This window comes from Protobothrops mucrosquamatus, unplaced genomic scaffold (genome assembly GCF_001527695.2).
Source record: "Protobothrops mucrosquamatus isolate PMUCROS unplaced genomic scaffold, P.Mucros_1.0 scaffold1067, whole genome shotgun sequence".
In the NCBI taxonomy this organism is placed as follows: domain Eukaryota; kingdom Metazoa; phylum Chordata; class Lepidosauria; order Squamata; family Viperidae; genus Protobothrops; species Protobothrops mucrosquamatus.
This window is the reverse complement of record NW_015387295.1, coordinates 27,118-50,399: the sequence shown is the minus strand read 5'-3', so window position 1 is coordinate 50,399 and position 23,282 is coordinate 27,118. Positions and strand designations below refer to the sequence as shown.

General features: G+C 40.7%; 2 protein-coding genes across 4 annotated transcripts; one reads left to right on the top strand and one right to left on the bottom strand.

The window, feature by feature from the left end:
- Positions 1-292: 292 nt before the first annotated feature.
- Positions 293-6,412, bottom strand: SPA17 (sperm autoantigenic protein 17). Of its 3 annotated transcripts, none has more exons than XM_015820102.1 (5): positions 6,287-6,412; positions 3,885-4,064; positions 2,392-2,462; positions 2,054-2,116; positions 293-693 (listed from the first exon to the last, which is right to left on the bottom strand). In XM_015820102.1, the coding sequence occupies exons 2-5, from the start codon at positions 4,036-4,038 to the stop codon at positions 475-477; spliced, it is 507 nt and encodes a 168-aa protein (XP_015675588.1). In that variant the 5' UTR covers positions 4,039-4,064; positions 6,287-6,412; the 3' UTR covers positions 293-474. The 3 variants fall into 3 exon arrangements, with proteins under 3 accessions (XP_015675588.1, XP_015675590.1, XP_029140720.1); XM_015820104.1 differs by lacking the exon at positions 6,287-6,412 and adding an exon at positions 5,694-5,761; XM_029284887.1 differs by lacking the exon at positions 6,287-6,412 and having other exon boundaries at positions 3,881-4,024.
- On the top strand, positions 6,351-19,298 carry SIAE (sialic acid acetylesterase). Its single transcript, XM_015820101.1, has 11 exons — positions 6,351-6,375; positions 8,051-8,236; positions 10,411-10,569; positions 12,134-12,309; positions 12,828-12,966; positions 13,289-13,472; positions 14,589-14,698; positions 14,778-14,911; positions 16,030-16,184; positions 17,170-17,365; positions 18,298-19,298. Exons 2-11 carry the CDS (start codon positions 8,173-8,175, stop codon positions 18,532-18,534), a joined length of 1,554 nt encoding a protein of 517 aa, XP_015675587.1. The 5' UTR covers positions 6,351-6,375; positions 8,051-8,172; the 3' UTR covers positions 18,535-19,298.
- Positions 19,299-23,282: the final 3,984 nt, after the last annotated feature.

Genomic DNA, 23,282 nt, shown 5'->3' with positions numbered 1-23,282 from the left:
ACTTGGTTTCTAAAAGGTTCGCCATCACTGCCCTAGTGCATCTTTTGGAGCAAAAATTAATATAAGACCAGCTCTTATTTTCGGGGAAATATGATAAATGAACGGTTGTTAAGTCGAGGACTTCCTGTATATGATGCTGTCCATGAGACAATGTCATGATAGTCTGATGTTGTGCATATGAGTCCTAATCAAGCCGCAAAGGTTAATTTTTTTTCTTTATATTGGCAAGGATTAACTAGCTTAAGACTCACTAAAGCCGAAGCGAAAAAGAAAGTACTCATTACATGAAAAGATCTTTCCACGTGAAAACAGGGTCAGTTTATTGATCCACTGATGAGCAGCACCAAGATTGCATGCAGCTTTAAACTGTATGGTTTCTTTAATAAACTTGGCAGGTTGTTTCTAAGCAGACCAGTGGGACCGTGCCTTGCGCCAGTTTGAAAATGGGACTGTTGATGGAACGGGTGAGTCTGATTATTGTGCTTCTTTATTAGGCTCACTTGATACTTCCTCCTTCCCAGCTTCTTTGTCTGTCTCTCCAGGTTCCTTCCCTTCTTCATCTTCTCCTTCTTCTCGGCCTTTCACTTCTTTTCTTGCTTTGTATCCTCGGAAAATGGACTGGATTTTTACAGCAGCTTGTTCTTCCGATAAGGTCCCTTCGATATCCACAACAGATTTGTTTTCTTCCATCACCTTTACAATTTTAAAAAGAAAATCAAGTTTACATTTCCCACCTTTGCACTTTGCCCACCGGGTTTCAAAAAGGGGTGTGCAGAGGGAAGGAAGGAAGGAAGGAAGGAAGGAAGGAAGGAAGGACAAAAAAATTAAGCTACAATAAATGCGAATCAATTTTGTATGAATCAGCCTACTTTAGAAGACTGATGCTGAAGCTTAGGTGGGGAGTAAGATGCATCTTGCTTTTCTTTCACTTTTAAAATATATATTCTTCCCAGTCTCTCCCCCCCCCCCAAAAAAAAAATCAATCAGTAGGGCTATTTTGAATACTAGACTCTGCAAATACCACTCGGGCAATTTTTGCACAGTTTTCAGATAAAGTTTTGTCTGATACGAATGCCCAAATTAATGCTTAGATAATGCCAATTGTTCATCCAACAGCAAGCTATCCCTATTTGGAAAAAGAAAAATACCAATATAAAAGATCTTAGGATGTAGTGGTCAAATTAGCCAGTATCTGGCTTGTCCATTCGCTGTTATGGAAGCTCCCTGCCGAAGCTAAGCTGTTTCATTTGTCTGATTTTTAGACCACCCATCAGCAAAACCCCTGGGTGGCCTACAAAACCTCTTAATGTTACTTGGGGTGAAAAACGGGAAGAGGGAAACATTTCTTACATGGGTGCACTGCTGTAGCAAGGATATAGTAATATAAATCATAAAGATAATATAAATCTCACGACTAAATAAAAGTACAGGCTGCAATTTCACGCTATCTATGTCTTTAGTTTTATTTATACAGAAAGAATGCAAAGGGTAAAACAGGCAAAGTTAAAATAGTTTTAAATTGTGATAACTTCACTGGATAAATTTAGCAGTGCTTAATACTGCTAAAATATGCACAGGATTTTGCAATGTGTCTTGATGGTTAAAACTAGTGGGATTTAAGAAGCATTTTCAACTGTGCTCAGAGTTGGCGTTTCTATTTTTCTTCATACATATCTTCACTGGAAATTCATAGAAAAAGGTGTTGCATTTTTAGCTATGTTTTTGCTTTATTAAATAGATCTAAGTCTAGAATATGAGTAACAGAAGAGGCAATTTTAGTCTCCAGGGGAAATGTGGCATTTCTTTATGCCAAACGGTTTTGAATTTTAGTGAGAAAAATTCTATCCATTATTTAAACTTCCAAAGGAAAAAATTACTAATGGGCCTTCATCAATTTTACCCTTGCTGCACCATGTATAAAATTCATGTTGGCCTCCATGAGAGTAGACAACCTCACTACAGATTTCTAGGCACACCAAAGTCAGCAACTATTATCTATAATAAAGGCTAGCTTAGAAAAGGTATGCAGTTAATCTCTGGAAAAATTACTTACTGGTTTTCCAGTAGTTTCTTCTTTCGCTTCCTTTTTAACTCCATCTCCTGGTGGTGCAAGTTCCTGAAAAAGCAGGAGGGTATTATTGATCCATGGGGAACCTATTGGTACAGATGATTTTTTTCCCCCCCCACTGAATTTTGATGCAAGCAAAACCTTAAAGACAAATAATTGGAATGGTAAACGGAGCACATGGTGACAAGATTGCTAATTGTATGCCAAGCTCTCATTGCTCTTATTTTTAATCCGGATTTTAATCTCCTATATTTAGTTTGATTCAAAGTCCTGCATGTCAAAGTGTGTGTGGGGGGAATTGTTTAATATATAATAATACTTACATTGAAAGCACGGTTATTGTAGAATCGGTCCTCTAGTTTTGCTCCCCATTCAGTTGGATCATATCCAGTTTCTGAAAAGACACAATTTTTTTTAAAAAAAAAAATACTGACTTCTCTTAAAAAAAAAAAAAGCTTCTTTAATGAAATTGGGAATCATAATGACACTTGACATTCCTTTAAGAACAGTGGACATTTCTTAACTGAAAAAAAGGTAATAATAATAATAATAATAATAATAATAATAATAATAATAATAATAATAACAACAACAACAACAACAATAATAATAGTAAAGTTGGAAGGGACCTTGAAGGTCATCTAGTCCAACCCCCTGCTCAGGCAGGAAACCCTATACCATTTCGGACAAATGGCTGTCCAGTCTCTTCTTAAAAACTTCCAGTGTTGGAGCATTCATCACTTCTGGAGGCAGGTTGTTCCACTGGTTAATTGTTCTCACTGTCAGGAAGTTTCTCCTTAGTTCTAGGTTGCTTCTCTCCTTGATTAGTTTCCATCCGTTGCTTCTTGTCCTGCCTTCAGGCGCCTTGGAGAATAGCTTGACTCCTTCTTCTTTGGGGCAGCCCCTGAGATATTGGAACACTGCTATCATGTCCCCCCTCGTCCTTCTCTTCATTAAACTAGACATACCCAATTCAACCACAGGTAAACAACCACAGGTAGAGAGCTCAACAGCTTTTCAATTAAGTGTAATAAAGAGGAAAAAAACGGTCTAGGACAACTGGTCCTCGCTGTCTCGCTATGGCCATCTTGTCACAAGACAATTCAATGAGGGGTAACTTAAGAGAGGGACAAGTGAATTGCTGGGGCTCCACGCCTTGGCTCACCCCAGCCTGAAGGGCTTCTAACTTGAAAAGTCCTTCAAACCTAAAACAAGGCAAGGCTCTCTGAAATTTACTCGTCCCACTGTTGAGTTATCCCATGTTGAATAGTCCCGCAGCAAGTAAACTGGGGTGAGTCGGCTGTGGCAAGATGACTATGGCAAGCCAGCCAGGCTGAGTTGGCCATGGCAAATTGCCTCATTCCAAGGAAAAAAAGATATAATACTCTTTATAGTAGGCAGGATAATAGGTCAAAACTGAAATACATTTCACACACCCCCCAAGTAAAAAAAAACCCTACATATTGGCTAAACTGGACAGCACTTCATCAAGTTTTAACAAAGAATCCCAGTTACTTTCTGAATGGTGCAGAAACATTCCTGGGAAAGAAAAATGCCACATGATGGATACCTAGATGAGTAAATACTGGTTTGTTTGTTTTTTGCAAACCAGATGAAGCCCAAGAATGCAGATGAGTGTTTCACTTTGAGAGCGGGCAACTAAATTTCATTTTTGAGGTGTGCCGTTGTGCCCACAGTAAAAAAAAATGACAATAAAGGTTATCTTATCTTATCTTGTCTTATCTTGCCTTATCTTGTCTTATCTTGTCTTATCTTGTCTTATCATCTACGTTAAGAACCTTGAATTTATACTTACTTTCTCTTTCAATAAGGAGAGATTCAAAATACTTGGCGGCAAAAGTTGGTATATCATCAGGCTGGTTTCTTAAGACTTCCCTGGCAAGCCCTTCAAGCAGATTGGCAAATCCTGGAGGAATGCGTTGAGTGGTGTTTGAGAACGGAATAGCCATTGTTTCTGGACAAGTTTCTCTTATACCTAGAGTTCCATTTACAAGAACAACTAGTAAGACTTATAATCTAAATAAGACATTAAACAATGGATAAAAAGATAAAGTAAAGGTTTCCCCTTTACAGCCGTGTCCAACTCTAGAGGGTGGTGCTCATCTCCTTTTCTTAGCCGAGGTGAGCCCAACCCCACCTGACAGTGTGATATTGTGGCAAAAATATAAGGAGGACGTGTATCTTTGCCACTTTGAGTTACTAACGGCAGAATAAGAAAATAAATAAATCTGAATGTCAAGCTCACACTATTTAATCTTTTTAAAAATTACTACACAGTATCTGATTGTAACAACGTTTTAAACAAGGAATTGCTCTGATCTGAAGCAAACTATTAGTCCACCTATCTCAGGATCACCCAAATCAACTGGAAACAGATAACTAAATTTAGGAACATAGAGAATTCACTAAGCTTTCTTTTTTTTTATTAAGAATTTTAATATTTTTTTTACAATATATGTCCCCCCTCCCTCCCCCACCCTCCCCTCCCACCCCCACTTCCCAGAGTTGATTACAGGGAAATTACAGTTTTCTTGAATTGATTCTCATATAGAGATAAACATGTCTATTTGCAACTGCATGCCTGCTCAAGTTTAGGTTTTACTGCAGGGGTGTCCAACTTTGGCAATTTTGGAAGACTTGTGGACTTCAACTCCCAGAATTCCCCAGCTAGAATGAGGATGGATGGCTGAGGAATTCTGGGAGTTGAGGTCCACAGGTATTCAAGTTGTCAAGATTGGACATCCCTGCTTTATAGTATTTTACTTTACCCTTCTTAGCAACATTTAGTATTGAACAGACTCATCAGATTTTCCAGCGAAAAATATGGCATATTTTTGTAGCAAGGCTACAAAATAGGAGCCTGCTTAAGACATAGAAGCCAGAATCTTTGCCCTCAGCTTCTTTGCAAAGAAATATTGTTCTATTACAGAGAAACGTCGGACTCAATTTTGTGGTCTTTTGACTCAGTATGTGCATCTCCCCTCCCACAAACACACTGTGCTGGGACTGAACCATTGCTGGATCCCTGCTGCAAGGAGGTTCATCTGGAACCCACAACTTCTCCCAGTCAAACCCGTGACCCTGCTTGATCCTTTCTGGATACGCTCAGATGCAGCGCCCAGAATTCCCAGCCATGCTTGCTGAGAACGATGGGGGCTGTATTCATGTATCTCTGAAAATCAGGGAACAGAACAATAAGGAAAGCCTCTTCTTCACGGGGCGAAATACAGGTAATCCTCGATTTACGACCACAGTTGATGTTGCTAAGCGAGACGTTTGTTAAGTGAGGTTTGCCTCATTTTACCACCTTCCTTGCTACCGTTATTAAGCGAATCACTGCAGTTCTTAAGTTAGTAACACGGTTGTTAAGTGAATCCGGCTTTTCTCATTGACTTTGCTTGGCAGAAGGTCGCAAAAGGGGATCACGTGACCCCCGGGATGCTGCGACCGTCGTAACTATGAGACAGTTGCTCTGAATTTTGATCACCTGACCACGGGGATGCTGCAACGGTCATAAGTGTGAAAAACGGTGATAAGTCACTTTTTCCAGCGCCATTGTAACTTTGAACAGGCACTAAATGAACTGTTGTAAGTCGAGGACTACCTGTACTCTGCCCATGCTCAAAGGCGCTCTTGTTCTGATGCAGCCAGGTGCCTGGTTCCTGGCCTGCCTGCGCCCCTTCCTTCCCAGCCTGGAGCTAACACCACCGGGGGAGGCGCTCAGCGCCCCCACGTCGCCCCGTCCTCTTTAGCTCCCCGTCCGGCCAGGAGGATCTTCGCCAAGCCTCCTTTACCCTTTTACTCCTTTGCCCGCAAGGACAGAGACCGGCGTCCTTCCCGTTGCTTAGCAACTCCAATTAAGACGGCAAGCGGGGAGGGCCAATAGAGCGAAAAACCGCGCGGTAGGCTTCTCTTTAGGTCGGCCCACCCCGCCAGCTGATTGGCTGTAAGCTCCGCCCTTCAGCGACCAAACCCTTTCCCCGCTCTTCCTCCTCCTCCTTCCTTCTTGAGCCCGCCCCCAATTAAAATCCGGTCCCGCCCAAGTGCCTCAGCGCAGTTGGCTTCTCCTACGGGAGGTCGGCCTACCCCGCCTGCCGATTGGCTAGAAGCTCCGCCCTTCAGCGACCAAACCTTTCCCCCCCCCCTCCTCCTCCTCCTCCTCCCTCTTGAGCCCGCCCCCGACTAAAATCGCCTCACCGCGTTCTCGGGTCTTCTTTTGGGCGCCGGCGAAGGAGGCGGTGGCGCGGCCGAGGTTTTAAGATCCAAGCGGGGAGCCTGCGCTCCTAGTACGTCCTGTCAGGGCCCATGGAGTTGGGACTCTGCGGGCAGGGCGCGCCTCAGGCCGCGCTTTAGACCGGCCCCGGGGCGGTGGCGTCACAAGAGAGGCCGCGGTGACGTCACACACCAGGCCTCTTGCCAACCTTCGGGCGTGGGGGTGGGGGGGGGTCTCAGGGCAGGGCCTCCGCCCGGCGCCGTCCGGGTTAAGCCAGTGGGGCAAATGTTTGGTCCCCTGGGGCTTTGCAGATGGGGTAGGCCACGAGGGCGGAGATGGGAATTGTAGTCCCAAGGTTTCCGGGGGTGGGGGGAGGGGCGGGCGCCAGGTTGCAGAAAGGGATATTAGAGCAGATATATCAGAATCCAGAGACGAGGCTGGGTTCACCCAACAAGGCAGCACAACATCACAACATATCTTAGCATGTTGTGAGAATTCCTCGGCTTATTTCCCTCTTAGGCTGCTGTGCGGATTTAGCCCTCTTGGGACTTATTCCACATTAAGTTCTTTTTATGTACATAGTGAAGGGATTTGATTATGCTTCAGGTCGATATTAGTAATATCGATAATAGTAGGGATACCTTGTAATCATTCTATACAAAGTATCACTTCTAATATCAGTATTACTAATAGCAACCTTAAGCATAATAAAATCCCTTCAATACAACATGCCTATATTTTCCTTTGGAGTTTGTATTTTAATTTTATATCGATATCGATATCTATGGGTACAGACACATAAAGATACGTAAATTATATATGACATATAATTTAAAATTAAAATGCAAACACCAAAGGGGAAAAAAAAGGTTTCCCCCTTTGGCGTTTGTATTTTTAAGTTTGTGAATAGTACAGACAATAACGCGATTTGTCATTCTGTATGAACCCGGTGTATACCCAAAATCTCCATTTCTAATGTATGTCATGTATGAACCAAACTGCAAAAATGAGTGGTTTTTCTCACCATCCTTTGCACCAGGACAAAGAGGATCTGTTATGCCGGGCTTTTGCCTGGGATGTGTGTTTTTTGGGGGGTTTGTTTTTGCTTCCCAATTTATCCAGCACTCCTGGGGTGTCCTGGAGGTTCCCATATGAGTTTGCACACATGTCCTCCTCCCTTGAAATGCTTAGCTGAGCTTTCAGAATACTATGCAAGCCATTCTTTTGTAGTAAAAAGGGTAAAGTTTCATAGAGGGGTTTTGGAAAGGGGTTTACACATGAAAGCATTGTGTGGTTTTATGAGGATTGTGGGCAGCTTGATTACCATGGCTTTGTGAATAAACCAGATTTTTTTTTTTAAAAAAAAGTTGGGGAACCCAGCCTGTCTATTTATTAAGCCCAAGTTGTGGATTTGCAGAGTTACAAGCGCCAATAATGTACCATTGAGATAAATTGGAATTCAGACAAATTTCTCAGGAGGTACTGGGAAGCATTCAACTGCTTTGCTATCCTTACAGTTTTTTTTCTGCTTCAGAGGCTATTTTTCCTCAAATTCAGGAAGCACATTTTCAGAAGAGGGACAAGTCAGAAGGGGATCCTGTGGATTAGATTTAGGATACAGACAAATGGCCTTTTTCATCTCAGCCTAACGCTTGAAACTGTCTGGAGCATTATTAAGGATTGATTTCTGCTGGGTGGTGACAAGGTTGCCATACCTATAAACAGCTGTGTTACTTTCCCCCTACCAGTCCTATGTTACTTCAAGGCTTGGATCAGCCCAGTGTGAGGTCACAAGGAGATTGGTGTCTTTAAGATACAGACTCTGGACATTCTCTGCTCCCAGAATTGTATGCGCTGACTTTCTGACTTCATGATATCAAAAAGGACGATGGAGGCTTCTTTGCCATTCATGTTGCTCTTGGCTTATACAGCAGGTGAGTGAGAAGAGGCAGTTGTTGCTTCTACTTGTGAATGAGCACTACTGGCCAGGCAAGTGCAATGTGGAGAAATCAGTGTCTGTTTAAAAGTACAATAACAGCATTTAGCTGGTAGGAATTTGCTTCCCTTCCATGATGCTAAGCTTCCACCAGATGCTTTTTGTTTATATCTTGCACAGGCTGAGCTTTCTTGAGCAAAACTGAACAAAGTTTGGTTCAGCATTTGGTGAGGATAATTAGTTCATCTCAGTAGAGGAATACAGTATATGTCAGCTTTCCTTCTGACTTTAAACATATTTACAAAGAAAAGCCCTTGAGTTCAGTGTCCCAGAAGAATTTATTCCTGGGTGTATTCAGGATTGCTTATTTTAAGAGCCTTGTTAACAGTTGCTTAGGATTGTTGTCCTTTTGATAAAAGGTTTATTAAATTTTCTTGCAGTTTTCTTATTGAGTTTTCCAATTTTCAACTTTACATTGTATCCTGAAAAGCAGCATGCAGTTGTTCCTACTACACAACTGTACAAGGAAACACTGCTTGCTTGGCATCCTGTCCTAGTTCAACTTCTGTTCTGTTGCATATCACCCACTGTTGCCTATATTCTGTAACATCTGGAAATGTTATAGTAGAGTATGAAACAAACCAGGCTGTAACTCAGTTAAATACTAAACTGATTCTTGCTAACAGAGCTTCAAATGATGGGAGAAAAATATTGGCTGCTGGAGCCTTCATTTAATAAATTAAATTAATAATAATAATAAGTGTTTACCTTCCAATATTTATCAATCTATATTTCTAACAACCCTCTTAAAAAGTAGCTTACGGTAGCCTCAAATAAAATATAAGAGGACTGATTCCTCTCCTTCAGTCATTCAAGTTCTGTTAAGGATGTAATGTTGTATATGTATCTCTGTATCAGTGATTTTCAAGTAAATAAGTATAGGATTGCCATAGCTGTAAGAGAAGGAGAGATGTTTTTTTTTTTTTAAATTATGGCTTTGCTCACACAATATGCTGAGCCAGGTTATTTAAAGACTTAACAGCTGGGTTTGTACAAGATGCTAGACTAGACTAAAATGAGATGGTTAGCTCAGGATATTGTGAAAACCTAGGCATTGTTTTGACATGTTAATCTAGCAATCACATTAAGCTGTATTTGCTTAGGCATTGTGACAGGAGTACACAGGAGCTGTATTTAATTAAGCAGGGTTCAGCATGTTGAATGGAGACAATAGTGCACTATTTAAATCAGTGGTTCTCAACCTGTGGGTCGGGACCCCATTTGGGGTCGATCGACCATTTCATGGGGGTCGCCAAGCAAGGCTGTCCGCCATTTTTTTTGTCTGCCATTTTTTTTGTCCGCCATTTTTTTCCCCCTTTTCCGGCGGATGCCTTACCTCCCTTGGGCTGGGCCAGCTGGTGGTCGGCCTGCTCTGTCTCTGCCGCTTGCCAGCTACGCCTCGGCCGGTGCAGGGGGCGGAACCACGCATGCGCGGCGCTCCTGGGCAGGGAAAGTCCTCGACTTAAGACTGGTTGGGTAGTCCTCGACTTACGACCGGTTTAGTCCTCGACTTACGACCGGTTGGGGTCGCGGCATTAAAAAGGTTGAGAACCACTGATTTAAATTCATAATAGCAAGAAAGCAAAATAGCCTCTATTTTTCTCCTGCAGTGGGGAGGAAATCAGGGACAGACTGTAGGCAGAGTCTCCTCCCTACTCACGAAGTGTCACTTGGCAGAAATGGTCTCTTCTCAGAGAATTGGGCTGAAAAAAAATATCTACACATAAAGATACAGACACACATTCTATGTCATACTTTCCTAAAAACTAGTGCTATAAAAGTGGACTTCCAAAGATCATTCCGGATAAGGAAATGGGAGATTGTATGAATGTACATGTGGGGAGAGCAGCAGAAAACAGCTTCAGTTGAAAAAACAGGAAAAATACGATCATGTGAAAGAGAGCAACACTGAAAGTAGTTGTGTAATCTTCAAAGTTTTTTTTTAAATGCATCTGAGACGTATTCTTTCTTTCTCAGTAATATGCTTCCTTGACAACCTCTAACAAATTGCCAGCTATTTTTGCTGTTCAGAAATGTCTTCAGAATTGAATGGAGTATTTTTGAGAAGCTGCAGCTGTAAATCAGATTGTCCTGCCCTTTTGTCTGTCTCAGGTGCTAAGTTTCACTTTGCTTCCTATTATGCTGATCACATGGTGCTCCAGAAGGAACCATCTCATGCAATCATATGGGGCTTTGGAGATCCTGGTTCCAAGGTGACGCTGACAATCTCCCAGAATCACAGTGTTGTGACCAAAGCGGTACAGATGGAAGGTAATTCATAATATTAACAATGTGTACATGTCTTTCCTTGTCCCAATGCTCATACATAGAACATAGAATAGTAGGGTTGGAAGGGATCCTGGAGATCTTCTAGTCCAATCCTCTGCTCAAGCAAGAGACCTTATACCATTCCGGACAAATGGCTGTCCAGTCTTTTCTTAAAAATCCAGTGATGGAGCACCCACAACTTCCAGAGGTAAGTCGTTCCATTCATTACTTGTTCTCACTGTCAGGAAATTTCTCCTTAGTTCTAGGTTCCACCTGTTACTTCTTGTCTTGCACTCAGATGCTTTGGAGAATAGTCAACAGCACCTCTAGTCCTTCTGTTTGTTAGGCTACACATACCTAGTTCCCTCAGTTGGAAATGTTAGACGCCGAAATGGGGGCTTCTTTCTAGAGTTATCTTGGATTTGATTCCATTCCTGTACGGGTGGCTGTATATTTCCTTCTTACACTTCAGGCCATCAAGTTTAACTGCTGCTGCTTGGTGCAGAAATCCAAATAAAGCTATGATTATGGCACCTGGGTGAGCAGAACTGCTTTACTAAATGCCAAGGAGAAAAAATATGGCAATAAATCATCAGTTTCTTACAAGAACATTGACCTTTGGTTATGGCACAATAAAGAGAATCTGTCAGGTTTGGTCATTCTAGGAAAGATACTGATCTCTAGTGAGTAGACTACTGCTCAAAACCACAAGAGACTAGTGTGGGAGTACCCTTTGACCCATCACTTCCTATGGATGACCTGATGGTGATAGCAAAGGTGCCCTTTGCCAGCTTCATGGTGTTTTTCAGCTGCATTCCTCTTTTAAGATAGCCAGCCATGTCCCAGTGAGAGCTCCAATCTGTTTTACGTGGAGCTGCTTTTAAAATAGTCTGGTATAAAATGCTGCTGTTTAACAATCCACTAGAAGGAGTAAAAATTGTCCTTTGTTTCTCTTCATTGCCATTTGAACCAGGCTTGTTGTAAAGTGTTGGCATTGGCCTTTCAATACTCTAAATCAGTGTTTCTCAAACTTGATAACTTTAAGATGTGTGGACTTCAAGTCCCAGAATTCCCAAACCAGCCAAGCTGCTCTAAATCGAACATTAGAAATTTGAGATCCTTCAGATGCTTTTCTGGAAAACTTCCATCCAGTCTCAGTCAGCCAGGCCAGTATTAATGGTTGCTGGAAGATTTTGCAGGAAGCATCTGGAGAGCCAGGTTCCCACCATGATTCTAACTTGCTTAGAAAATATTCTCTAATCACCTGGTTTCAGCTTGGCAGTTCTGTTCTTTGCTTTTCACGTAAGAGGGAATCGGCAGGTGCAAATGACTGGGTCTTCTCAGTGATGAGATCATAATTGTAAGCCACCTTCCTGGCACAGATCTTCTTTGCATGTTCCTCATCCTCTCTAATGATGTTTTCTGCCCACTTTTGTGGTAAACGTTGGTCTGTAAGCAAATAAAATTTGGCTCGATGTTAGTGCATTCATTACTTTCGAATAGTTGCATGTTGACATCAAGCCTGGGATTTAATTTGTTTGGTTTTTTTTCCTATCAATATTATCAGAAAACTGTGACACTTGGAAAATTATGCTGGATCCCGTGGCTCAAGGAGGTCCTTATACTATAGAGGTACACCAGTACGAAAAGGAAGAAGTGTCCAATATATCACTAAAAGATATCTACTTTGGAGATGTCTGGATTTGCAGTGGACAGAGTAACATGGAGATGACCGTTTCACAGGTGAACCACATTCCTATAAATTCCAGCTGTGCTTTAAGGACCGTGCCCAAGAGGGATCAGATGACAAAGCATTCTGGGAACTGATCTTGAGCCACTTGGTTCTGCTTATGGCTACACAGGCTGAGAACAACTTTTGCTGAAAGGATGTTTTGGGCTAACAAGTTTATAGCAACCATTCAAAGTTACAACAGCACTGAAAAATGTGACTAATGACCATTTTTCACAATTATGACCTTTGCAGCATCTCCATGATCACGTGATCAAAATTCAGCCACTTGGCAACTGGTTCACATTTATGACGGTTGCTGTGTCCCAAGGTCATGTGATCCCCTTTTGCAACCTTCTGATGAGCAAGGTCAAGGGGGAATAGGAAATGTTGAGTCACTGTGTGCTAGAATACCAACAAGGCAGGGAGACCAGCAGATCACAGCTGATCCTGGCTTGCTCTGTTGCCTGCAAGTATGAATGTACTTGTTGTTTTTAATTGCAATTTCAGTGGAATCTTCTCTGCTTCCTAGATATTCAATGCTAGCAAGGAGATGGAAGATGCATCCAAGTATCCCCTTGTGCGGATATTTTCCACTGCCCTTGTTCAGTCAGAAGTGGAACTGCAAGACCTTCGAGGCGTCAACTTGCAGTGGTCCATTCCAACAGCCAGTAAGAGCCTGACTTAAGTCAATCTTCTAGCAAGAAATCGGCAGGACCAATAAGCTATTTTTCATGTTATGGTTGATTGGTGGGCTAAGAACTGGCCATTTTAGCTGGATAATGGCAACTTTGCCAGCACAACATATTTGAAGGAATAGCAGGTATTGGAAGGCCAGATGGTGTGTGAGGGTTAGGCTTAATTATTTGAAGGGGTCCTTCATACTTGATCTTTTTACAATGCATATTTTCTAATAAGTTTTAAGTTAATAATTGTATTATTTCCAAAGCATCAAAATGTTCTAAACTTTCAGAAAAATATTCCATTACACAGGAAACCTGGGCCACGGAGACTTCAGCTACTTTTCTGCAGTATGTTGGCTGTTTGGCCAGTATTTGTTTGAGAAACTCAAGTACCCCATAGGGTTGATAGATACCACCTGGGGAGGGACTCCAGTTGAGGCCTGGTCCTCCAAGAAGGCCTTGAATGAATGTGGGCTGTTACAGTATATTGAAAGGTAAGGAAAATTGGCTTCTGTGTCTTTTTTAATTAATCTGATACTTTCCATCCTAAAAAATGGGTTTGCTTATTGGCTGAGCCATGGTTTATTTCACTGATTAACCTCCAATCTCCAATTGGCCAAAGTTCTGTTCACATACTCAGCTATAAACCTTGCTTTGCAAACTATTCCGGCTGTGTTTGCACATTGCATTAAGCTAAAATCACCATTACGGCTTAATGCTCGGAGAGAGTCGTAAATCTCTATAATCTCCTAACATCTTTTGTCCATGTAACTACGACATTTTTCCCGTTCTAGTTTACTCTACTGCTTAATTCAGGATGAGTCCAATGAAATTAAGAATCCTCTTGGGTGCAGTGAAAATGTGTAATCATCCATTTCGACCCATACTAGTTACAGGGGAGAGTTTTCCTCAACAAATTAGAGGAAGGCATGAAAGGAACCCATAAGTTAGTAATTATTTCTCTCGTTCCTCCAATCCTACAATCTTGTGAGTGCTGTGATTCAGTGTGTGTGATTATGTGCCTTCCTTATGTTGCACTTTTATGTGTATTGCACATTAAAGGACCACGTTCCAGAACAACATCAGTTGGAGAAAGTTATTTTACTAAATAAAGTGTTTTCCCCCCCACAATGTAGCAGGTCTGATCCTTGATGACATTAGTAGTCAATAATGCCTGTTTTGGATGTTTTGCATGAAACAGGAAAAAAAATGAAATTATATTATAGAGCTTGATGATTAGAAAAATACTAGATGATTGAAAAAATAAAAGTCATATTGTAGCCTTACAGTAAGAGGTCCATTCCAGGCCATATTTGTATCTGTTGTAACAGAAAGTTGGGAGGCATTTCTTTGTATTTCTTTTCCTTTTTCTTGTTTTGCACTTTTGGCTTTGTATTTTCTTTCTGTTCTCTAATTTTTGTTTCTAATATTAGTTGTTATCTTTTTACTTCAAAAACGCTAATAAAGTTATTTGTAGAAGTAATTCAGGTGTCTGTGACTACCAAGCTGTCTTTTTGTTTTTGTTTTTCTTTTTACAAAGAAAGCTTCTGATCCTTAGGAATCTGCTTGCTGAGAACTCCTTACTCATTATCTTTCCTGCTGTGTTACAGAAGTCCTCCTTTGTACCTTGATGCTGGTCCCCGAGAAGTATCAGTGCTTTGGAACGCAATGATTCGCCCTCTCATCAACATGACCATCCAAGGAGTTATATGGTATCAAGGTATGTTTGAGTACCAGTCGCAAGATTGAGCTGGAATGATGCTGCCGCTGCTAATGTATTGGACCTTGGTCTACTGCAGGGGAAGCCAACACTCTTATGAACACCGATCTGTACAATTGCACATTTCCTGCACTCATCGACGATTGGCGAAAAGCCTTTCATGAAGGATCTGATGGCCAAACCAACAAGCAGTTTCCCTTTGGCTTTGTTCAGGTAAGTGTAGGATGGGAATCCATTCCTGGGCAGGTTATTTGGGCTCATTTAAATCTGTCCCTTTAAATTTTGAAGTAACTTTTTTCAAGAGGAAGAATCTTCCTGTCTAAATAGATGTGACGATCTCAAGCTTTTAATGTGAATGTTTTATGGTCGATCGACACCATAAAATGCAAAGGACATATGCAGAAAAGGGTTTGTTTTTTTTCTAAATCAGTCATGTATAGCTTTGGACGACTTCTGTTCCTGGTTATTTATGAAATCCTTAATCAGTGATAAATATTGGTTCATATTTCCACATGCATGCTTTCCTCTTCCAAATGTTGGCTAGATTCGCACATTGCTTTAAGTTGTGGGTTTTAATCATAGATTGTTGAAAAATTCAGTGGACTGGTTCAGATGACCAAGCACGTGACCGGATATATACATATAGTCAGCCAAAACTAAACAGATTATGACTCACTGTGATTCATGGACCCATACATACTATGAAAGATCGCACACCTCAGCTCCTGTCTGTTTCAGCCATAGAGAACAATGCATCAAGAATTGTAACTGTTAAGCAGCAATCTTAGCCATTAGGTCTCTAATAATGCATGTGGTTTTTTTGAAGCCGCTGCTTTGTCATTCCCCCGCTTGTTTTCCAGATGCATTGGATTTTAATTCTCATAGTTCTTCAGACAGCATGCCATTTTCCTAACTATAATTCTTATTCCTGAGAACTATAAGAGTTAATCTACTACATATGAAAGACACCATGTTGAGGACAGCTGCCTAATACTGAGACAGTGAAATTATGCAAAAGGTTTGATTTTCCCACTTGCTGCTCTTATAGTACAGAAACCTAAGAATTTGCCTTTGGGACCAAGAAGGATCATTTGTTGGTGGAGTATAATACCCAACTATGGACTGTTTCCATTCTCAGATTCTGTAGTTTTTACAGTCATAACTGAATTAATGATGGTTATTCAGGGTAAGGATCGGATCTTCCATAGCTGTTCTGTCCATGATTTGTATCAAGAGTCTTTCAGTTTAAGTAGGAGCTGACTAGAATGACAAATAAGTTGTGAAATCCATGGCTATCTTCTTGAAGCTGTCCATTCTTTATGCGCCTTCAGTTATGTACAGCTGTCCAAGTGCAGACAAACGACAAATTTCCACGTATTCGGTGGCATCAGACTGCAGACTATGGCTATGTCCCTAATAGGAGAATGCCCAATACTTTCATGGCTGTTACCATAGATCTTGGTGATAATGAATCTCCTTATGGCAGGTACGTTTTAAAATTGCTTGAGATCTGTCCTCTACTCTCCTGTAAGTTTTCTTCCCTCGTTAAAAAATGCTTCTGGGTTTTTTTTGTTTGTTTTTTTGAAGACTGATACTGCATTGGGGTCACATCAGTCTTGGTAAGGGAATCAAAGATGGCAGCATCATAGGAAGAGGGAGAAACAAGCAGGTGGAATGAGTGAAGAAACTGAAGTGATGTGTACGTGATGTGTGAAGAAACTGAAGTAGATGGGAAAACAGAGACGGTGACTTTGATTAGGAGGGTGGACCAAAGCTGGTTGAAAGAAGGATGGACTGGATTCCAGTCTGATCAGAAACAAGGCTGAGACTGGAAGAGCAGGCCATCTATACAGGGATGGCTGGGGAATTCTGGGAGTTGAAGTCCATAAGTCTTAAAGTCACCCAGGTTGGAGACCTCTGATCTAGTAAATAGTACTAATTGGCAGTACCTGAGAAAGTGACTCTGTTACCCTGTCCTAGCAAAAGCACTGGAAGCTCTTGGGCCATCTTAGAGATTTAACAGATTTATTTTGGGCAGAATCTATAGTGGACTAAAGTTCTCATCATCTGATGAAATGGGTTTTTTTCCCTTGGGGGAAAGGAAATATACTGCACCATTGTTTATAATGCCCCAAGTCTGAGATTCAGTCTCAACAATGACAGCAGGAACCAAGAAGAGAGAGTGATGGCAGATTGCAAGACAGAAAAAAAAAACCAAGACAGGTAATGACATTGCATGGGCTCTAGAAGCATTTGACTGGCATGAGTATTTCTTTTATTTATTAAATTAGTGTGCAACCCATCTCTCTATCCAGCCGCTCTGATATCCATTCAGACTTCTTGTTCTTGAAATGCCACCTTTACTTCCAGCTTTCACTTGCAATATTGAAGGCTGCCAGCTGGATAGCCTTTTAAAATAAAGAGCCTTAATTCCCATTGATTCCTCTCATCCCTTTTTCTTTGTCCTTTAGCATCCACCCCCGAGATAAGCGGACTGTGGCTTACAGGTTGCATCTTGGAGCACTGTCAGTAGCTTATGGGGAGAAAAGTATAATCTTCCAGGGTCCCTATCCTCGGAGAGTGCAAGTGAATGAAACCCACAGGCTTCTTAATATCACCTTTGAGGAATGTGTTCAGTTGCGTCACATGGACAACAAGACCTTTGAGGTAAAAGATGGGGAAGGGATGTTGACTTAGGATTAAAGCTGTTATGTCCAATACATCTAGTAGCTACCAGGATGGGGAAGGATTTTCTATGCCTTGAATTATGGCCTGCTTGCCATCTGTTTGAAAGTGACTGGTAAATCCATATGTATCTGTGTAGCCTACATGGCCTTGTTAAAGTTAGAGAAAGAAGATTGGGCTAGAGCAGTATTTCTTAAGGTTGACTCAGCCTTCCATCCTTCTGAGATCGGTAAAATGAGGACCTAGATTGTTGGGGGGCAATATGTTGACTCTGTTATGAGCTTAGAGAGGGCTGTAAAGCACTATGAAACCGTATATAAGTCTAAGTGCTATTGCTATTGCTATTAACCTCAGCAACTTTAAAATGCATGGACTTCAACTCCCAGAATACCCCAGCCAGCATGCGTGACAGGGATATTCTGGGAGTTGAAATCCACACATCTTAAAGTTGATGAGGTTTAAGAAACACGGGGCAAAAGGAAGGGAGACATAGCACCACAAAGACAAGGCGTGAGAGAGAAATTCAGCCTAAATTCTGAGAGTGTTGTCTGCCTATCTTGTGCTGTGTAGGAGGCAATATATTAAACCATCATCTACTTGTCATCCTGTTGAGAGGCATTCAGCTATGGCAACCTTTAATGAATATAATAATACATTTTTTTGCACAAGTTCCCCTAATCCTTAGCATAGAAAGTCATTGTTGTATCTTTTCTCCAGTGAGATTCATAGAAACATCACAATTAAAAGGATGAGATTTAGATCGGGGGAAATTACATGGATAGAGGGAGTAACAAGAACTAAAACATCTGTGCCTTACTCTTGTTCACAAATTAACACCAAGCCCTCAGCAGTTGTTGCTTTGAAAGATGCAGAATCTGCAATTGAAGCACTTGCTCTCTCTTGCCTTTTTGCAGGTGTGTTGTTCTAATCAGGGAACATGCAGTTGGAAACAGGCATCCATTGTGTCATCCTCTTCCTACTCGGTAATTCTGCAGAGCCCAACCTGTTCAGATGGCATAAAGGGCTTGCGCTACGCCTGGTCTGAATGGCCTTGTGAATACAAACAGTGCCCCATTTACAATCTACAGGAATTGCCCGCCCCTCCCTTCATTACATTTTCCCACAATAATCCTGCATGGATTTTTCTGTGAGTGAGCTGAGAGTGGAAAGAGGAATCAGCAGCTTATTTTGCAGACCAGAGTGCAGAAAAAAAAAAAAGAAGTATGGAGCACAGTTACAGCTTCCTTTTCTCAAAGTAGTAAACTTCTCAGGTTGATGACTGCAGAGAAGAATTTTAAAATGAACCACCCAGTTACTTACTTGCCAGAAAGGTCATAGTAGGGAGGGTGGATCAGTTGGTGATTCTTACTCTTGTTACCTGCCTGAGGTGCCGTAATAATTGGAATTATTTTATAAGTACTTCGCTAGAAATCAAACCACTTCTAAAACAACCCCTGGTTACCTGCACACAATCAAGAGAGCCAGGATTCTGAATGGCAAGGCAGGATGGGTGGTCAATAAAAGCTTCCTCTGGGAACATTGACATGTTTAAACGTAAGTCCTTCTGAAATTTAGCAGGCCAAGTTCCCAAGTACAGATATGGGTTGGATGGGCCAGTTGCAAAATGCTGGACTAGTCCAGCCATTTGCTCTTCTCTTGTCTCCAATTGATCTGCAAAGGAATGTTATAAGGAAAGCAGGGAACAAACACTCAACATTCTCCCCCCTCACACTTCTATGCAACTGTTAAAATGAATGGCCGAGCTATGGCATTCCAGATGTTGCTGGATGTCAATCCTTGGCAAGTTGAGTGATGTTGGCAGATGCATTAAAGTGATATCTAGACTGTGTATCTTGTCTGCCCTGGCGTGAACTACTATTGACCTCCAGATTAAAATAAAGGTCTTGGGTTTTCATTTTATTCCAGAACTACATTATGTTGTACTACCACTTGCAGCAACTAAGTCTCACAGCAAGTAAAACCCTTTCAAACATGAAATGTTACATTAAAAGCACAATATCACTTTACAAAAATAAGAACATAGAAGTGTGTTGCTTTTCTCAAGCAAAATCCTTGGCTCCAGCCAAAAGCCAGGGAGGTTTTCTCCATATTGGGTTTGGATCAACTTGATTTCCTCACTTGTGTATGTATGTTGTGTGTTTGTCTTAGAGGAGTAACCTGCTAGGATTTTGCACCCAAACTGAGCGAATTGGCATCTGTTGGATATACTATTTAAACCAGAGTTTTCCAAATTTGGCAACTTTAACTCCCAGAATTCCCCAGCCAGTCAGGCAGATGCATGAGGTTTCTCACTGTATAAGAAACAGTAATAATGGATTGGTCTTTGTTAAATAACACAGACTTGAGGGTAAGAGAAGATAGATGTTTCATGTGCTAGACTTATTTCAGCTAGAGGATTCCAGGTGGTAGAGATTATTTGACTTTGCTCTTTGAAAATTAACTTCTGGCATTGGGTTGTGGAATATAGATGGGTGAATCTGCCAATTTTAGTGTGTTGCGGATTTGTAATTTTATTAATTTAACAATTTCAAATGTTCTATTTCCATCTTAGCTGTTTTTTTAAAGCTTGAATCAAAATGGGTATTTTATTTTCAAATGCACGCAATCGTTTTGCTGTTTGAGCTAAAGTGTATTTCTGTACAGTAATTGGTTTTTCCTAATAACTGCTGTTTTTGAAATGCTGGCATTTTTGTACACTTACCTCAATGCCCTTTTTATAAATTGATGAACTTTGCACAATTCAGAGAAGTTGATACTTCAAAGGAGAAGTAAGATTCAGCTTGTCTCTTGATTGGACAATGCAGAATTAAGTTCATAATTAAATATGGACCAAGTGACTTCTCCATCCATCCTTACTGTGGAACAGCTGTCACTCCTGAATTGATCTTGTCCTCCTGTGGCAGAGTAAGATTGACCTATGACAAGGGTGGACTGAATGTAGATGGAGATGTACTTCAGATTAGCTGTGGTAGGGGTTTCTGAAGTCCATGATTTAGATGGGTTGTTTGCTAAATTAGGGAGCAAGTAGGAGGTGTGTCTAAGAGAATTTCAGTTGTGATTCTAAAAACAAATCCCTGGGTTGAATGTTCATTTAAAATGTTTTCAAGTGCTGTGCCTATGTTTTTGAGCCCTTGTATGGCTCTTTTCTTTAACAAATTTAAGAGTTGGAATGAAAAAGCACAGTGTTAACATTCCCTATAATTACATGGGTGTTGAGACAGCCAGGGCAAATATGGCAATTTAACTGCAAATGAAAGGATATGGAGTGTTTGCATGTAATATCCATTCTATTTTTTTTTAAATCAAGTCATGCTTAATTTAATGGAAAGTTTTACCCTAGATAAAAATACCTACTTTAAAATGAAATCTGCAGACAACAGCAAGATACGTGTTTGTCTACATAATCATTCTTTGAAAATGAATCCATGAGCCTCCAGCAGGCATCTCAAATTAAATCCTCAAATTTCTATGCAGAACAACTTCCAATGGAAAAAATTATTCATCATTTGAATTCATTCATTCAAAAGTATGCAATTATTCAGCACAGAGTTATGTTTAAGTTAGTGCAAGGAGTGATGACTTTCTATCCCAAAGAGTATAAATATTTGCCTAGTAGTTAAAATCACATGACATGGAGCATTCTTGTCACTTGTCCCAAACTTCCTAGCCATTCGTGTGTGTACCTGGGAGAAAACTCCAAACACTGTACAGGTAGTACTTGACATATAAGTTTGTTTACTGACTGTTCAAAGTTACAACGGTACTGCATCCCCATGGTCACATGATCAAAATTCAGATGCTTGGCAAATGACTCATATTTATTACGGCCATAGTGTCCCGGGGTCATGTAATCAGCTTTTCTGACCTTCTGACAAGTAAAGTCAATGGGGAAGCAAGATCCACTAAACAACCGTGTTACTAACTTAACAACTATGGCACTTAACTGTCTACTTAGCAACAAAACTGGCTCAATTTTGGTCGTAAGTCAAGGACTACCATTATGTCCTTAAGAGTAAACTGGAGCAGGGGCCAAATTTGATAATGTCTTTACAAGTGTACAAAAAGTGCCAGACAAAAATTCTTGATTTACAATTGTTCCTCTTTCATAGTTCCAGAAATCTATGGGTGTTTGGATTGTTGTAGATTGCATAGATAAATATTTTGGATAATGGTCTTGTATGATTTAAAAATGAATGAGTTATACTTTCATTGTTGTGCCAGTCAGTGTGTTTTTGTTGTTGTTGAGGAAATAATCTGCAGTAGCAAAGTGGAAGTATGATTTCCACCCATGATTAAAAAATTCCAAATTTTCTTTCTGATTTAAGTGGTCGCAATTAAAACAATACCCTCTTGCCTAGAAAATTGAATATTCAGTCATTCACCCTGGCAGGAATTGTGTAAAGGAAGTTAAGACCACTGATTTAAGTTTCAGTCTTCCCTCTAATAATGTGTAGGCTCTAAGAAATAAGAAACATTTTGGATCAGCTTAGTCCAGCATCTTTTTTCTCACAAGGTCTAGGGCAAACACAGATAGCTTCAGAATGCTTCCAGTCAGAGCTACATATTTGCAAAAAACTATAAGAGAAAAGGATTCCTGCAGTTAGATACAAGACTGACAATCCTGACACTGCATTGCCTACTCTGCAGTTTTTTCCCTTCTCTAAATATGCTCGTCTTTGTCATAAATAATATTCTTCTGTTTTTTTCTTTTACATTCTTAAGCCCAAGATCTTATTTGGTATATGAAAAAAAGAGAAAACAAACCGTGGTGAATTTTGTCAGTTGATAATACATTCTTTCTTTTGGTTACATCTTTTCAGTGTCTTTATGCTTTGATATCTTACATGGGGATGTAGTTAATATAAGCTCTCAATGTTGTCAGCGTTGGTTTACATTTTGCCTTTCCACTGAGCATTGAAGGCTGTTCGATTCAATTACCAGGAGATTCTATAATGGGTTTGCTAGGCCATTGATCTCCCTGGTTAAAGTTATTTGTGCCTGCTATAATTCACAACCACTATGTAACAATCTGCATACGTGGCTGCTTATAAAAACAGGAACTATCCATCTAAAACGCAGAACCGGTGCTGCTACTGAATGCTTGAAGCATTAGCTTAATTTGTATTGGATTTCTGTCTTCACTTCTTTCCAGGAACAGTTTAAAAGGCTGGTCTTAAACTTTAAGAAAACCCGTTTGAGGCCACAGTTAAAGCCACTGGGTTAGAAATTGGGAGACCATGAATTTTAGCCCCACATTAGGAACAATGCCAGCTTGGGGTGGGGGGGAGGACTTTGGACCAGTCCCTCTTGGTGAGACCTGGGAAGAAGACAAAGAGGAAATCACTTCCCAAAAAACGGGGCAAAGAAAACATTTTCAGGAAGAAGTCTCTGCAATCGCCAAGATTCAAGTCTGACTTGAAGGCACCAACTACAGACTCCCCCAAACCCACAGCCCTTAAAATTTAATTAAAACCATAAATTATTTAAAGCCAGAGCATTTCCTCTGAATACTTTGCTTTTTTTTTTGAGCCTGTTGCTCAGCTCTGACAAGTCAAATACTTAAATCGTCGAAGTTCAGCTTTGGCTCAGCATGTTTTTAACACTAACCATTTTTTTAAAAAAGGGAGCTTACCTAGCTGTTTTTAGTTTTATGCAATAAACAATGAATAAAGACCTGTGAACCTACTCGCTGGTCTTTACGGTGATAGTGCCAAGTTTAAAGAATAATATTTTAAATCAATTATCCAGATTTTTTTTTAACGTTGGAAAGGTGGTCCAGCTTATCAATGTCATCTAGCTTTTAAGCTTCACTTTATTGTGTAAAGCAATTAAGATGTATTTCAAACTGTCCCCTCCATGGATTTTGTGCACCCGCTCT

Coding starts and splice junctions, on each gene's coding strand:
- SPA17 (XM_015820102.1), bottom strand. CDS start 4,038: ATGGCTATTCCGTTCTCAAACACCACTCAACGCATTCCTCCAGGATTT. Junction 2,463..3,884: donor TCTCCTTATTGAAAGAGAAA/GTAAGTATAAAT, acceptor GTGTCTTTTCAG/AAACTGGATATGATCCAACT. Junction 694..2,053: donor AAGAAACTACTGGAAAACCA/GTAAGTAATTTT, acceptor AAAATTGTAAAG/GTGATGGAAGAAAACAAATC.
- SIAE (XM_015820101.1), top strand. CDS start 8,173: ATGATATCAAAAAGGACGATGGAGGCTTCTTTGCCATTCATGTTGCTC. Junction 12,967..13,288: donor GTGGTCCATTCCAACAGCCA/GTAAGAGCCTGA, acceptor TCCATTACACAG/GAAACCTGGGCCACGGAGAC. Junction 17,366..18,297: donor TGGACAACAAGACCTTTGAG/GTAAAAGATGGG, acceptor GCCTTTTTGCAG/GTGTGTTGTTCTAATCAGGG.